At 40.9% G+C, this 17226-nt stretch overlaps 1 protein-coding gene across 3 annotated transcripts in view; it reads left to right on the forward strand.

Moving 5' to 3' along the window:
• The window catches only part of MLLT3 (MLLT3 super elongation complex subunit), a 299778-nt gene that overhangs the window by 242717 nt on the left and 39835 nt on the right, over positions 1–17226 (forward strand). For all 3 annotated transcript variants that reach the window (XM_020790344.3, XM_072992060.2, XM_078384923.1), the window contains exon 7: positions 13595–13673. In XM_020790344.3, coding sequence (XP_020646003.2) covers positions 13595–13673 — 79 coding nt within the window. The remainder of the gene's footprint in view (positions 1–13594; positions 13674–17226) is intronic.

A 17226-nucleotide genomic window follows, 5' to 3' on the forward strand; every position in this document is an offset into this window, starting at 1 on the left:
CCGACAATTTGTGTCCTACAGTAGATATTCATAAGGTGAAATTGTTTGAACCTTCTCAGGAGTAATGCAAAGGCCAAAAGAAGTCAGAGAGGCTGTGAGGAACTCAAGATGAATTTTGCCAACATCCTTTCCAGCTACCAAGATGCCATCCATATAGTGATAGACCAAAAGGTCAGGAAAAGCATTGCGAAATGGTTGAAGCGCAGAAGCAACAAACAATTGGCACAAAATGGGGCAATTTGCCATTCCTTGAGGCAAGACGCAATATTCAAATCTGTGGGTCGGTTGTTCATTAATAAGAACAGGAACTGTAAAGGCAAATTTCTCTCGATCTTGTGGCGCTCGTGGAATTGTGAAAAAACAATGTTTGAGATCTACCACCATGACTTTGTAATCCACTGGTATCATGTTAGGATTAGGCATGCCACATTGCAAATGTCTCATGGGTTGCATACGTTCATTAACCTTCCACAAATCTTGTAGCAACCACCATTAGCCAGATTTCTTTTTAATTACAAATATAGGAGTATTCCAAGGACTAATACTAGGCTGAATATGTCCCAAAGTCAATTGCTCCTCTATAAGGGCCTCCACCACATGGAGCTTTTCTGAAGTCAGCGGCCACTGGTCCACCCATGCCGGAGGTTGATTAAGCCATTTGATCAGCAGGGCATGCCATGGGGCTGAAGGGGAGTCCCTTATGATAAATTTGTCATGATAGTAGTACCCAACTTAAATAAAAGATCACGGCCCCAAAGGGTCACTGGAATATCCATAATTAAAGGTTTGAGGGTCACTACCTTATCCTCTAGCTGAAAGGTAAGTTGTTGCACACTCTCTTTTGCCGTTGTGAAACCTCCAACACCATATACTGTAGCAGCATCTGCTAGAGGCAGAAATAGCGGCCAGTCTTTTGGGGCAATAACTGTAACATCAGCCCCAGAGTCCAACAGTCCTTTAATAGGTCAGCCTACTACACTCACAGTCAGCAGAGGGCGACTGTCAGTTAACTTAATGCCATTTGAGGTGGAAGCACAGCGGCTACAGGAGGTGAGGGGTCGGAAGAAACAGGGAGCAAAAACATATGCCCTATCACCATGGCAGTTGGAACATGCAACGAAGAAAAGGAGCGCCTGTGGGCCACAAGGGTCTCTGTATCACAAGAAAATACATGCCAGGAGTGACTTGTATGGCTATATCAGGTTCATATGGAAGCAATAGTCCCATGTAGCCCTGTGGAATAGGAGGTGGAATGCGCACCAGAACCGGAAAATTCACCCCAGGGAGATTTAAGTACACAGCTTCATCAGTCCTAACCAGAATCCCTTCAATTTCTGATGATGGATTAGTGGTCTGCAGATGGACGTCAGTAAATGCAGCAATAGAAGTAGAGGGCCATGCCCGATTGGATGCTTCTCGTTGAGGTTCACCATACAGGTCTCTACATAATTCAAATTTAGCCTCTGCCTCTCTTTTTTTGGATCCCACCATTGATGACTAACAGGAGAAATAGTCCCTATTGTTTGCCCTGGGCCTAGGGCCGGCCCACCCTCTCGTTTCCCAAAAAGGAAACAGCACCCTAATCTCTATTGGGTCTAGATCTACATTGATTAGCCCAATGGTAGCCTTTCTGACAAATAGGGCACTTTTTAGAGGGTCTAGCTGCTTCCCATGGCAAAGGACAGCATTGAGCTTTTAAATGGCCTTCCTTTTCACATCCGAAACATTTTTTGTCCTTCGCTGGGTTGCTAGTAAGATGAACTGCAGCAGCCAAGAGTTGAGCTTTGTGGCTGTGAGTTCCAATCTTTTGGCAGACCCTCAACATGTCATTTATGGAAGTTTCTGGCTTATTATAGATAGGCGTCAGGGCGGCCCTACAGTCCTGATTGCAATTTTCAAATGCCAACTGTTTTATAAGCATGGTTCTAGCACCATAGTTTTCAACTTGGCATTCTATTGCTATAATAAGATAATTCACAAAGTCAGTATAGGACTCTTTGGGGCCTTGGCATAGATTAGTAAAGGTAGCAACTGTCTCCCCCTGAACTGGGATCTTTTTCCATCTGTGACTTTATCTTGTCTCTCGCAGAGTAAAGAGCAGACAACAGCTTCTTCTTTTCAGCAGTGTATTTACAAAATATATACAGGATATACATACATACAGCACTTCAGTATTCAGTATTCAAACCAGCAGCATGACATGCAGACATCAGTACACAGGAGAAGAGAATGACTGTACAGAGTTCATTTCTTAAATACAATTCTGGCATCAGTCTGGTCCAATCCCGTCTAAGGTGACTTCATGCACACAGGTGTGGCAATCTTCATATTGCAGAGAAATTGCATCAGCCAGGGATGAAGGAATGACGTCATCTCAATCTTGTTCTGCACACACACATATTATGTTCAGGCTATATAAAAATTATATACCTTAACATTTTACCACAATGTCTGCTATTTGATCCAGTTCTTGATCTGTTAGAGCAAGTTCTTGAGTCCAAGTGGAAAAATTTCCTTCCCCCAAAATCATGTCTCTAGTAATATTAATTCTGGGGTTTGCCCTCTGATTCTTTTCAAACTGTTCTTGCGCTCTTTGCCGCCACTCATCCATACATAACAAATTTTGGGCAGGCGGAAGGAGGGACCTAATGAGCATTTTCCAATCAGCAGGAAGAAAGTGTTGTTGAGCCAGATTATCAAGGATAGCCCAGGTGTATGGAGCTTGAATGCCATTTTCCTTAATGCTGCATTGCAACTCCTTAATAAATTGATATCCCAAAGGGTCATATCTGTCTGGGACACTGGGGGTATTTCCTACTGCAGGCGTACCATGGATTACAGGGAAAGCAGAAACGGTGGTATTTCCTGCATCCCCCAAATCTACTAAAGCAGAAGCAACTGTTGCAGCAAACAAATTAGACTTTGACTAATCATTATCTGCTGGAAATAAATCAGGGGGAACAAAGTCATCATCATTGAGTCCAATATCAGGAGGTTTACATTTTTGCAGCTCATAATGAGGCAACGACACTAAATGCACCGCCCGTCAAATGTACCTGTGATAGTGGCAGGACTGAGAGAAACACCTCTCCAGATGATTGTTAACACTCAAGCAGACATAAATGGAGATATGGGTCTTGAGAGAGCTTGGGCTCAAGACATTTAGGGCTTTATAGGTTAGAACCAGCACTTTGAATTCTGTTTCCCAAACCCCCTTTGTGGACACAAAGAAATTCTATCAAGAGAATAAAACAGATTTTTCACCATCCTTTACAATTAAATTCTGTTTTTGCACTAAGTACATTTATTAACTCTTCATCTTAAGAAAAACTATGCATGTTTTTAATTTGGAAAAAATATTAGTTTTTTTTAATTTGGGTTTTGAATTGCATTTTTGTTGAAAGAGGATTGGATGAGATTTCTCAAAAAAACTTTTTTTAAGGACACAATACAGTGTTTGGGAATTGGTGGGCTGTGATATATGAAGAGAACAGCCCCTTGCTTTTTGTTTCAAAACATTTAATTTTCAGAGAGATGTTGCCTCTGAGCATGGTGGTTCTTGTTTGCTGTTCTGGCCAATAGTGCTGGTGCTTTCCTCCACAAACAGTTCGGTGATGCCCCTCTGGACGATTACCCCGCTCTACAATGAATCCGATTAACGTTGAAGTTTTTGTTATCGCTTTTGCGATTGTTTCACGATGTTTAGATGGGTTTTTTTCGCTTAGCGATGATCGGTTCCCTGCTTCGGGAACTGATTTTTCGCTTTACAACGATCAGCAAACAGCTGGTCATCGGGTTTCAGAATGGCCGGCGGCTGAAGAAAATGGCTCCCCGCTGTGTTAGGGACAGATTCCTCGCATTGCAGGCACAAAAAATGGCCGCCATATGGAGGATCTTCGCTGGACGAGCAGGTATTCAGCCCATTGGAACGCATTGAACGGTTTTCAATGCGTTTCAATGGGTTTTTTAATTTCGTTTGACAACGATTTCACTCTGCAGCGATTTCGCTGGAATAAATTAATGTTGTCAAGTGAGGCACCACTGTACACGTTTATGAGTGCATTAATAAAAGACTTAGTGTGTTTAGAATGGTGTTTTTCATTGAATGTTAGGGCATAGGAAGCAATTTCAGAGAGCCCAAATGGTCAGTTTTCCTCCCTAAGACCTACCACAGCTCACGTTATTCTGAAAAGTATGCTAAAGGCGCAAAAAAAGGGAGGGGGAAATAAATAGCAGCTGAAAGAGGGCAGAATTCTAATTATGGTTTTGTTTGGGGGGGACGCTGTGCCCTGTTATATTACAAAATGGCTACTATTCATAGTCTTCCAGGATTGGAAAACTACATTTTGTTCTTCTGCTTGATTTCTTTTAGCAAAGGGAAGCAGTGGTGGAGACTACAGTTGCAAAAATGGCCTTGAGGATCACATACAGCCCACAGCCCACTTTGCCCAGCCATGTATTGGAGAAACTACCAGAATAAAAATATTGATATTGTCAAGCAAGTTAAGATTGTAATTACATTTTCATTATGCATACCGATTCATTTAGAATGAGGTACATGTTATTTATTAAAATTTCTGTGTTTGATCACATTTAACAGTCATTCATACTTTGTTGAATCCACTTGTACTATAAAGGCTGGTCTCTATACATCATTGCACACCAAAGGGATTGAGTCAAATAGTCTTGTAGTTTTTCTCCAGTTTTGATAATTCATGTTGTTGTAGCGAGTTGCTTCCAGTGGTAAATTTTATTTTTTATAATGGACCAATGACAGTTTTGTACAAAGCTTTAAAAGAGAAACACTCAGAATCCCTCAGCCAACCTTAATAAATGGGGATGCTGGCTGTGGGGTTTGAAAGCATACATTTTCAAAGTTCTAGTGTTGTTCACCTTTGGTAGTCAGTCTAAGCCTTTCATGCAGTAGAAGATATCAGTATTCTTATCAGCAAGCATCTGATTATGTAAATCCAGCCTTTTGACCATAGTTGCTGCTGCAAAACTGATGTTGATTAGAAGTGCATATGAAAATTAAATACAAATGAAGAAAATTAGCATCATCTTTCTGTGTGTAGTGAAACCAACTACAGCTTGTTTTTGTTGTTCTTAGAAGGTTTCTATATGTAATGGGAGAAATATTTATGCATTTCTGACTCAAATAAAAGTTACTCCTTTTTGTAAGAAGCTAAACACAATAAAATTCAGGGGAAATGTAATATGAGTGAATGATAACCCATCTGTATTCTTCTGTGAAAAAGCATCATAGTTTTCACCTTGTGCGGCTGTATGATGGTGCTTAAGAGCTTGAATTTCTGCCTTTTGTATCCATGAATCTCAATTTTAGAAAAATGTGTGATGGTTTCTGAACTTCTACCTGCTGTGTAATATAGTTACCACTACAGACTGCCCAGCATACATTTAGACAGTCTTCTCCTGCTGATTTTTTAATTGGGGTGTAGTGTGCACAAGAGTCTGCATGAAGGCCCTCTTCCTTTCTTAAGTTTGTACAGGGTGCTCAGTTTGCTAGCTCCTCCAGGTCCAGGCTGATGTCATTCATTGGAGAGGAGCAGGTGCTCACTCCTTCCCCTCTTCCCTAACACCCTCAGAAAAAAGAAAGATGGTCCATTAACTTGCCTCACAATCTTTTTTAATGTAAGACAAGTCTTTAAAATGCTGTAAATCTGTCATTTCATTAGGAAGGGCAACAATATATTGAATTATGGCAGAACAGCAACTGTTGGGCTTATTTGAATTGAATGCAAAGAAGTGCAAGTTAGCATTGAATTTTACAGAATCCACCAGATATTACCATTGCTGGTCATTTGTTTATCTTTTTTTGCCATGTTGCATTTAGGGATATTGTATTATTTTAATTAAGGTGGTAGTTTATAGCTATGAATATCTTACATTTATCTATACAGAACTCTTCTGATTTTATCCAAGTTAACATCTAGCTTCTTTTTGTTGTTCTGGTGAAACTGAGGGACTGATTTGGTCCCCTCTGAGGTGTATTTAAGTTTGCCCCTCCTTTCCCCGTAAGGTAACTCGAGGCTTTCACTGTTAGCTTCTTTCAAAGCCAGCAAGACAGCGTTTTCTTTTCTACAGTAGAGCTTGATCATTTTCACCCAGTCTACTATCCTGCCTTTCTCTCGCTTTAACAGTTCGATGTAATCTCCCTCGTTCACTTGGGAGGTTACTTGCATCATTTTGGGAGGGAAGTAGGTTCCTAAAAACTTGACAAGCTCAGAAGCAAACCTCCTGCTACCCATTTGCCTCAGCAGAGCATCTACAATGTTCTGAGCCTCAATATTTCTCAGGGGAACTGCTTCGGGATAACGTGTTGCACAGTCAACAATATTCAGACTGAATTTGTTTCCCTTCAGGGTAACCCTGGGCCACGGTTCAACTATGTCTACCCCAATGTGTTGGATAGGGTTCAAAATGACAGGTAAAGGACACAGCTCGGCGTCAGTTTTGTCACTGAAATTCCCCTGCCTCTGACCTACTTCACACCTCTGGCTAAATTCTTTTAACTGCTCCTCCATTTCCAGCCAGTAAAAGTTTTGTACTAATCTCTGGCCAGTGTTTGTGATGATGTCCATATGAGCTGCAAAGGTACCAGCGTGCCCCTGCTCCTCTGTCCCACCTTGATCTTTGAAAGGAACAATCAATTGTTTGAAGTGGGTCTCCCCTCCCCCTCTGGGATTCACCAGGGCCTCTCTGTACAAAAGGTCTTTTTCTAGGAAGAACCTTTCAGGACTCTCAAGAGTTAATTGACCTTCAGCAACTTTCCTAAAACCTTGATCCAACGTGGGATCTGTGTCCTGTTCCCTTTTAACTGTACTTTCTTTGGGAACCTTAACTGGTATTAATTCAGCTGTAAGGTCCTCTCCTCCCACCAGCTCTGTATGAATTTCGCCCTTATCCTCTGCTTTGCCTATTTCTTTCTGCTGGGCACAAGTCTGCACTAAAACACTTTTGACATGCTCAGTGAGATCGATCCCAATTAAATAAGGCACAGGCAATCAATCAGCCAAGCCTATTTTCCATAATCCTTTCCATCCTCGATACCTTATAGGCACCTCAGCCACTGGCATAGTAATTAGTTCTGCACCTATTCCTTTAACTGTCAGGCTTTCACCTTTCAATATTTTCTCTGGAGGGATTATGTCTGGATGGCACAAAGTGACTTGAGAGCAAGAGTCTTTCAGAGCCATACTTTTTGTCTCATTTATGAAAATGCTGTCCCCCGAACTTTTAAAAAGTTTCTGGTTGGATTCAATAAGATAGCAATGGACAATCTCAGCTACAGGCAACTGTTCTGCTTGCTTTTCCTGACCCTCTGCTCTAGCTGCATTTGTAATATGAGTTACTGTTTCACCATTCTCTGAGGTAAATTTGTTCTGCTGCACGCAGTACACTGACTTAGGCTTGGGTAAACTGACTTTTTGACCCCCTTCTCTGGCTTTAGCACATTGTGAAATGAAATGGCCTTTCTCTCTGCAACCAAAAGACGATCTGGAATTTATCTGTCCTGGGCTAAGGGTCTTATTTCCCTTCCCTTCCCAGTGCTTGTATTTTGGCTGGCTCTGTTCTGTGGGGTTGCTAACAATATGGCCGCCACTTGCCTGCTGGATCTTGAAGTAACCCTTGGGCTCCTTTTTACTGTCCTCCCAGGTTTTTCTGCCCACTTTTACCTCAAAAAAGTTTGGGTTTCGAATGTGTGAAATAAAATCTGTGACCCCTTCAGCTTCCTGAATGTCTTTGGGCTTTTTGTCTCTCACTAAGTACCTCAGTTCTCCAGGTAGAAGTAAATAGAACTGTTCTAGTCCTATGATATTCTTTACATCTTGTACAGTCTTAACTCCTTCCTTTTGGAGCCACTTGTCAAGATATTTGATCAAGTTTGCCCCCAGTTGAGAGTAGGATTCTTCAGGTTTTTTGTCAGAGCCCTGAACTTTCGTCTCAAATGCTCAGCATTGATGCCATACTGTGCAAATACCAACTTTTAAAATTAATCAAAATCTTTCACTAATTCCAATGGCATTTCGGCGTATATATCCACTAATCTGCCACTAATCTGAGACCTCATCGCAATCATGCATTCAGATCCCCTCACTTCAAAATCTTCACATGCATGCTCAAACACAATCATAAAAGATTCAGGATCATCGCCCTTTCCAAATACATGGAATCTTTTAAGGTCTGCCTTGGACAGATGTCTCTCTTCAGAATTAGACTGGTTATTATTATTGTTATTAGCCTGAGCTGTCAGCTCCAGTCTCCTTATTTCAAATGACATCCTTTCCTTTTCCAGGGCTATCTTTTCCTTCTCCAATTCTAATTTTTTCTTCTCTTTCTCCGTGGCCATCTCTTCTTTCTCCTTCCCCATGGCCATCTTTTCCAAATCTACCTCTAGCTGTCTGAACTTGAATTCCCATTCCTGTGCTTTCTCTAATTTCCATTTTCTGAATTCTATAGAGTCCTCCCCCTTTGAGGTCTCCATTTCCCTCTCTGAGGTGATTTCTTCTTGAGTTTCTTACCCCTCCTGATCTGAGTCATCTGCACCCTCAGAAGGCACCTCTGCCACCTTTCCCCCTAGCGTGGAAGGCATATTTAGTTATGTAGGCTTCTGCCTCAATTTACAAGCCTCAAATTTAAAAGGTAGCTTCCCTGCCAATTTTCACTGAAATACAGTGGTACCTCGCAAGACGATGACCCCGCTAAATGACAAATCTGCATAACGATGACTTTTTGTGATCACTGTAGCGATTTGCAAAATAGTCATTCCAATGGGGGATTTTCGCTTGACAACAATTTGGTCTGTGCTTCACGAACCGTTTGTTCACGGCTTCGCAAAATGCCCTGTATTTTTCAGACCCATGCTTCGCATGCCAGCCATTTTTTCAGCTGATCAGCGCTTGCAAAATGGCTTCCCTATGGGCAATCTTCACTGGACGACAAGGTATTTTCCCCATTGGAACGCATTAAATGGGTTTCAATGGATTCCAGTGGGGAAACGGATTTCGCTAAACAGCGATTTCGCTAAACAGCTATTTCATTGGGACGGATTATCGTCACTGTACTGTGTTTAGACCTCTGGCTCCCAGCCAGGGCTTTTTGCCTGAGACAAAGTGTCTCCCCGCCGCTAGGCACCAAATAAACAGAAATATCAGCTTTAACTCTTTCCAGTTTTTGCTGATTTGAGCCACCTCAGCTTCTTCTGACCGTGCCTTCCGCTTAGTCCCCTCAGAACTCTGTCCTTTGAGCTCAGGACAAACTAACCAATTGGCCCCTCTCTGCTTGATGTAAACTCCTTCCAGAAATGGTTTCCTCAGAGCCTGTCCTTATCTTACGCCCCCCCCCCCCCCCGATCTGAGCTTAGGAGCCTTTATACTAAACTAAGCTTTTCCCCCTGAAATGCTCTAGGAAGTTACCCACTCTGTTCACTTCAGATCCCCTGACTAAAGTATATTTTTCTGCTCTGGGAACCTTTCTGTATTTAGGCATTCCTGGATTAAATTGTATCCCGCCGCTGATCACTACTTTGTGGCAATCTCCTCTGAAGCCCCTATTCCCCCAGGGCTTCACGATGTTCTCGCTCTTCTTCTTTATTCGCTGCCACCAGGTATTACTACTTTAATACCATTTAATCATGGATACATGTGTGCTTTTAAAACTTAAGCCATTTATTAGGTCAGGGAAGTTAATATATGATTAATATTTAATAAGTAAATCACAGGTTGATAATCACTAGTCTTTGAATCAAAACTGCTATAACTTTAAACCTCTTTTAATTCTCTATTCCATTCATCATTCTCACAGATCTCTAACTCACTCTTAGTTCACTTTTAAGGTTAACATAGTCCTCTCTACCAGAATATCTCTCTCAGACTCCATACACCAGCCTTTATATCCAGCTCCCCCCTTGGCTCCACCTTCCGTCCACTCATTGGCTCCTTCTCCACTGTTCTACTGTGACGGACAGGTGAGGACAGGGCTGTTTGCTACAATTAACAATTGATTACAGTGCAGTGGTGCCTCGCTTAATGATGATAATCCGTTCCAGGAAAATCGCCGTTAAGCTAAAACATCGTAAAGCGAAATAAAAAAACCCATTGAAACGCATTGAAACCCGTTCAATGCGTTCCAGTGGGGTAAAAACTCATCGTCCAGCGAAGATCCTCCATACGGTGGCCATTTTCGCTGCCTGTATAGCGAGGAATCCATCCATAAACACAGCAGGGAGCCATTTTAATTACCTGGCAGCAATTTTGAAACCACCAATCAGCTGTTAGAAAAACGTCGTTTTGCAAAGAATCGGTTCCCAAAGCAGGGAACTGATCATCGCAAAGCAAAATTCTCCCATTTAGACCATCGTTTTGCGATCGCAAAAAGATCATCATTACGCAGATTCATCGTAATGTGGGGCAATCGTAAAGCGAGGCACCACTGTAGTCCGAATCCAACTGACCTGCCATATCTTTTAAGAGAGGTGTAATATGTTTTTCTAGATTCTTATTCCTGTTACATCTGAGCATCATATGCTCGATAGATTCTCATCAGAGCCACAAGGGCAGAATCTCTGTTCCTTTGGGATCTTCTTAAATCTGCCTTCCAACACCGCAGAATGGAAAGCCTCACACCTAGCCAAAGTAAGGGCTTTCCTAAATTTATATGTCTCGAGCTGTGATAGATAGGCCATAGGGATTGGACGATATTTTTGCATGCCTGTTGCTTTGAAATTGGGGCATCTACTGAGATCTACCTGTCTCTCCATATCCATTATTCTCTGTTTAAGGGCTGATTTTGCTTCATCCCATTGCATGCTTAATATTGCTTGAGAAGCCCATTAATTGCAGTTTATTTAGGACCGCTTTTAACCACCTTGATTGAAAATTGTTCTCTAGGAGTAAATGAATTAATCCCTGTAATTGAAAGTTTATTTTAAGCCAGTACTGAAGGGAAGTTAGTACAATTTTGGCTACCATTGTTAGTGAGCCAGTCTCTGAATGAATTTGTGCATTCGCTACGCATCTTGGAACTTCAAGTATTGCTATAAAGAATTTAGACTGAACTCACTCTGTTGGGTCAAAACTGCTGGGTGGAGGCCCCATAAAGGTGCCATAGAGCATCTGGCTGACCACCTGACTCAAAGGAATGATTTTGGCTTTTTTTTATTTTTTTGTGGCTCAAACACACAATCCAAAGTGAAGCTGCTTGCCTTGTTTTTTTTTTAAATGAGATACCATTCTGGTGTAGAAGACAAAGAGGAGTGAAAAAGAATGCTTTAGTATGCTTCAGAATTAAATCTCAAGCTCTCTTGTTGGAATCATATTATTCCTAGTTTTTCTAGTCCTGTACATTTCACTCAGCAGTAAATCCTATTTTGTTCAGTGGGGCTTCGTTTCATATACTTGTTCATAAGATTGCAGCCTTGTAATGCAATGGATTTTACAGTGAATGAACACTTCTTTGCATAACTAGAGGGTGTACATAACTAGAGGGTTGGGTTGGCTGCATGTGGTGGTGGCTGTACACTTTTTTTCTCAGCATAGAATGAAGTGAGCTGCTCCACACATCCTTTTCTATTGCTGAAATACCTTTTTTTAAGGATGAGTTTTGCTGGGCTCCTCATTCAAGGAATGGAATGCATTACCAGAGAACCAGGGTACAAGGTCTGGTGGTAATTTATATAGCAAATGAAATTTAACTGGCTTCATGCCTATCTCTACTCCTTCAGCCCCAGTGGGCACCAGCTAGTACCCCCAGGTGGCCCACATGTTTCCTAATAGCAAAAAGTAGGGGAGGAGTGAAAATGTGTAAGACCAAAATGCTTTATCCAGAAATCTCACTTGCCCACTTTGTGGCATTCAGGCTGCAGGGAATTCAAAACCTGAGGCCTCAGGATTTTTAGAATCATAGAAAACTGTTAACTTAGGAACACAGAAAGCTATATAACCTATATATGGGATATATAGGATATAACCTAAATTTATCTAGTATAGCCCTTACTGCCATCTCTACAGTGGCCCCAGCTTTATGGAATCAACTTCCAGAGGAGCTACACCTGGCTTCCTTTCTTTTGTTATTTAGAAGAAAATTTAAGACCTTTATTTTTAGGGAGACATTTCATAATGACCTGGGTTGATACTTTGTTCATTTCCTGTCATGCTGCTTTTCTAAATTGTTTTGATGCCATTGGGGGTTTTTTTACACTGTGTTTTAATGTGTTGTTTAGTTTTTTGGTACTCATTTTAACCTGTTGGTAAACCATCAAGAATAGTGCTTTATCACTAATCGGGTAGTCTATAAATAAAAGAAATAAGAATAAGTATTGTATACTCCCAGTGGCAGGATCTCTGTAGGATCCAAAGTGAAGCATCTGTAGCATAGTGTTAGACCATGTGCTTCACATGTCATATGTCACTCTGAGGCAATCTCCAGACTCAGCTGAAACTTTGGCAAGCCATTGCTACTCACTATAGAACACTAAGCTATATGGGCTGGTGGTCCAACCCAACGCAAGGCAGTTTCCTAGATTGCTACATACCTTTTATAAGGGCTCAGAGATATGGCAAAATGGTGGGGGCATGTCCTTTTTCAACATCCTTCCTCAGCTGAAAGTCTCCCCCTCGACCTCAGAAGAGTAGGATAGTACTGGAAAGGTCCTGGAGAGGTGCATTCCCACCTCCTCCTTTTAGGAGGTGGGAATGCACAAGAAACCTCTTGGCACAGTGGTTAAACTGCAGCACTGCAGTCAAGACTACGTTCACAATCTGAGTTTGAATTTAACAGGCTCAGGTATCCAGTTCAAGATTGACTCAGCCTTCTATCCTTCCAAGCTTGCTGGGTGGGGTAGGGGCAATGTGTAGCCTTCATAATTGAATTATAAAACACTCAGAGAGTGTTTAAAGCATCTTGGGGTGCTATATAAGCAGCACGCTTCACTTCCTTTGCTTTGCTTTAATTTTTTGCATAGCCTGCTTGTTTTGACTGATACTACTAAGGTATGATACCTTTGTGTAGAATCAATATAAGTTTGGTACATAACAGCTAAGGGGCTGATATTCTCTACTGTAAAAGCATATGTTGCATTCCCCTCTGTCATGGCCATATTTCTTCCCCTTTTGATCTATAGTCTTGTTCAACCTCACATAATTATTAGCTCTGGATTTGTTCACTGAAAGTGCAGCAGCCAAAATGTGACTTCCCCACAAAGTGTCTTACATAACATACTTGTTTATTCTTTTGAGCTCTGTAGCCATTCACCAAATGAGTTTGCCATGCATCTGTGCATACAGTAGCTGTTCTTGACTCTTTATAGTTGTACCACTTGTCTCCAAAGCCACAAAGGCTCCTTGAAGACTTAGAACAGGAAGAAAAGCTTAGTCCCTGGCATGGGGGTGGATGGGGGAACTGTTTTGTTCCCTAGCAGATTTTTGTTTTGTTTTGTTTTGTTTTCATACATTTTTCAGACTAAAATGAACTGTAATTATTTCAGGATTCAGGAAGCAAATTATCAAACTAATGTTTCTTCTTCCTTGTTTTTGCTTTTGCTTATGTCATTTTCCCAATTTTCCATGTCCCCAAGTCTGAGCAACCTAGTCCTGCCAGTTCAAGTTCCAGCTCCAGTTCCAGTTTTACGCCATCTCAGAACAGCAGACAGCAAGGTAAAAATTAAAAAGAGAGAAACTGATAATCATAGAAAAGCCCAGCAAACAGAAGAATTGCTAGTTCAGCACTGCCTTCTTATTTAGATTCATTCCTTCATGCCATTTATTACATGTTGTTTTCCTTTCTCTCAAACAACACTCCTACTTTTATTTTATGCCCAAAACAACTTTGAAAGGCACACTAGGCACAAAGGGACATTTTGGATCATCATCTTATGGTAAAGTGTATCTCTGATACTAGACTGACACTGATGTAAGATGGGAAGCACGTAGCCTTCCAGATGTTGTTGGACTGCAGCTACTGTAATCTTTTAATACAGTGGTGCCTCGCAAGACAAATGTAATTCATTCCTCAAGTAGCGCTGTCTTGCTAAATTTTCATCTTGCGGAAAGCAGCTTCCCATAGGAATGCATTGCAATGCGTTCCTATGGGAACCTCGCAAGACGAAAATAATTCATTCGTCTTGTGAGGCATCGGTCTTGCAAAAAACATTCGTCTTGCAAAGCATGGCCATAGAAGAAGCCGTCTTGCGAGGCACCATAGTGATCGCAAAAAACATTCGTCTTGCAGGTTTTTTGTCCCGTGAGACATTCGTCTTGCGAGGCACCACTGTATTGGCTATGATTGCTAAGGCTGATGGGAATCAGCCTTAGCAATGGTAATCCAGCAACATCCTAGATTACATGAATCCTGGAATATATTCCCTATTCTTCACTGACAAGCCACTCTTTTGGCTTAGTAATCAAAATTCTCTGATGCCTTTTGAAAGTACTTACCAAAATACTAATCATAGTATCTGAATTGAGAAGTGTTTTGTGTTTACATTTCATTTATCAGTGCCCCCTTCTCCATTCACATAAGCAGTGTAACTAGTAAAGTTTTATTTAGGAAAACTGATCTTCCATGATGTGTGCTAAGGTTTTGGAAAGTCATCAAGGTTTTTCTATCCAAAGGGGGAGGAGGAAAAAGGAAAAGGGGGTGGGGGCAGCCTGCATGTCACATTGTTTTCATGAGTGGAAATAGATGACCTGGATGTAAACAGCAGAAGAAAAGCACTATGTTTTTCTAAAGCAAAATCATGTGGTAGCTTTTTATGGGCACAAGAATTTAAAAACACTATAATCTGTTCCACCCTCAAAACCCTCAAACATTTTTTAAGCTGGCCAAATAAATATCACTAAGCATAAACACTTAATACCTCTTTCCGCTTTAAAAAAATACTGCAACAAATAGATTCCATAGACTTTATTGTCTTTGGCTTTGCAGCTGAATTACTCTTCACTGCTGAAAAAGTCAGAATTTATATTTGTTTAAAAAAATGTTTATATGTAAATAGTTGGAAAAGTTCCTGTTGTCCCACTTTCATTATAAATGGAAGAATACAATGTGTATTCAACAAGTACTTTAAATGCAGGACGTGTTAAAAGAGGTCATGTGCTCCTCTGTCAGGAGCATTTAGCACTATTTTGTGGAGGTCTAAATCCTTGAAATGTGTGGTTTTCTTCAGTAATGATTATGAGACCATTCTTAATATTTCCTTTATCACTATATTATTACTTTGGAGAGAGCATAACAAAATGGATAGATCTGTGTAACTATACAGCATCATAAACCACTAGCCAGACTCCAGTGGTTCCCAACCCTGGATAATTGAGATGTTCTTGGACTACAGTTCTGAGAAGCCTTCAACACCAGCTGTGCTGGCTGGGGTTTCTGGGGGTTACAGTCCAAGAACACCTGGGTTACCCAGATTGTGAACCAATGGTGTGTGCCAACAGGATTCTTCTGCTTCTGACAGAATCTGAAAACTTCTCTCCACCTAAGCAGCCTGTTCAGAGGGGTGGAATACTCCCTGGACAGGTTGTTTGGAATCATGGAGATACACAGTGGAAGGCAAAGAAAATTCTCAGCTCTGTGGGCACCGTGTTTCTCAAGAGGCAGTATTATTAATGTTTTTGTTAAATAAACTAAAACAAAAACTAACAAATGTGCTGTTCACTTTCAGGAATATGTATTAACATTTTGAACCTTCCTTTCGATATTGCAAGCTCCTGGTCCTGAATATCCATACAATTTCCACATTGTATAAATATCTCTGGGTAGAATTGAAAAATTTGCTGTCTCTTTTTTTCTGTCCATCTCTGTAAAATTTGAATAACGATGATCCCATTTTCCTAACAATTATTAGTGATTATTCCAGCTATGTTGTGTGAATAAAATGCATAATTATAGAATTAGTTTATCAGATTATTTTATTTGTTAGTAATTTGAATAGTATGATTTTATTTTAATTTGAGCTAATAGTAGGCTGCATCCCGTTAATGTATTAAATGTTTCAGTTTCAAGCTGGAACATTTATTATATACAGTGGTGCCCTGCATAGCGAGGTTAATCCGTTCCGGATTAACCTTCGCTATGGTAAAACATCGTAAAACGGATCAAAAACCCCAATTGGAACGCATTAAACAAAGGGCCCAAAACTCACCATTCTCCGATGTTTTCCCTTGTTCCGGCGGCCATCTTGGGTGTACCGGCGGCCATTTTGAGCGTCCCGGCGGCCATTTTGGGTGTACCGGTGCCCATTTTTTGTGTTCTGGCTGCCATCTTGGGTGTACCAGTGGCCATTTTTTTGTTCCGGCGGCCATCTTGGGTGTACCAGCAGCCATTTTTTTTTGTTCCGGCGGCCATCTTGGGTGTACCGGCACCCATTTTTTGTGTTCCTGCGGCCATTTTGGAGCCGCAGAACAGCTATTCTGGGTTCAATCCCAGGTAGTTGGCTCGTAATGCGAGCGTGCCCTCGCATTAGCGATGGGGAAATCCGCATCACAATGCAGATTCATCGTTCAACGGTGCACTCGTTATACGAGGCACCACTGTAGTAATAATTTTTCCCAGTTATTCCAAAACTGGTGGATCTTCCAAGGAAAGCATTATTATTATGAAGCAAAATAACTTTACTAGCATGAACTCTAGCCCTCATTCTCACTGGCTGAACTCTTAAATTTCAGAACTATTCTCAAAAATATAAAAAATAGTATAACTCACGTCATAACCTCCCAAGATAAACTTTTTTTCAAATACAGTAACAGCCACATTCTTTTTTTTGTAAATGTATTTAACAATATTTTTAAAATGTTAACGTAAGACTTACCCTAAAATTCTCCTTTTAACTTTACTAATGAAACAAGCTTAGCACCTCTGCTCAGTTCCATGTAAAGATAGGTTTCTGTTACTAGCACTGACACAGTTTATATATATATGAGCACTAACAAAGAGCTTGCTTGACCTGACATTGACCTTAGAATAAAGAAGACAGCTAAATCTAGGTAGATCAAAAACAGGCAAAGAATGCCTTGGCTGGAGCAACTTGCAATCACAATGATTTATTAGACTATGACTTTCAATACATGGATTAACCTAACGACATCTATTACTCCTAGTCTCTTTTAGATTTTTCCAGGTGTAGAATACCCTAAGAACAACCTTCGTAAATTATTTTTTAAAGTAAAGTAAAATCTTTTTTTAAGATACATATCATTGTGCAGAGAG

This window comes from Pogona vitticeps, chromosome 2 (assembly GCF_051106095.1).
Source record: "Pogona vitticeps strain Pit_001003342236 chromosome 2, PviZW2.1, whole genome shotgun sequence".
Classification (NCBI taxonomy): Eukaryota; Metazoa; Chordata; class Lepidosauria; order Squamata; family Agamidae; genus Pogona; species Pogona vitticeps.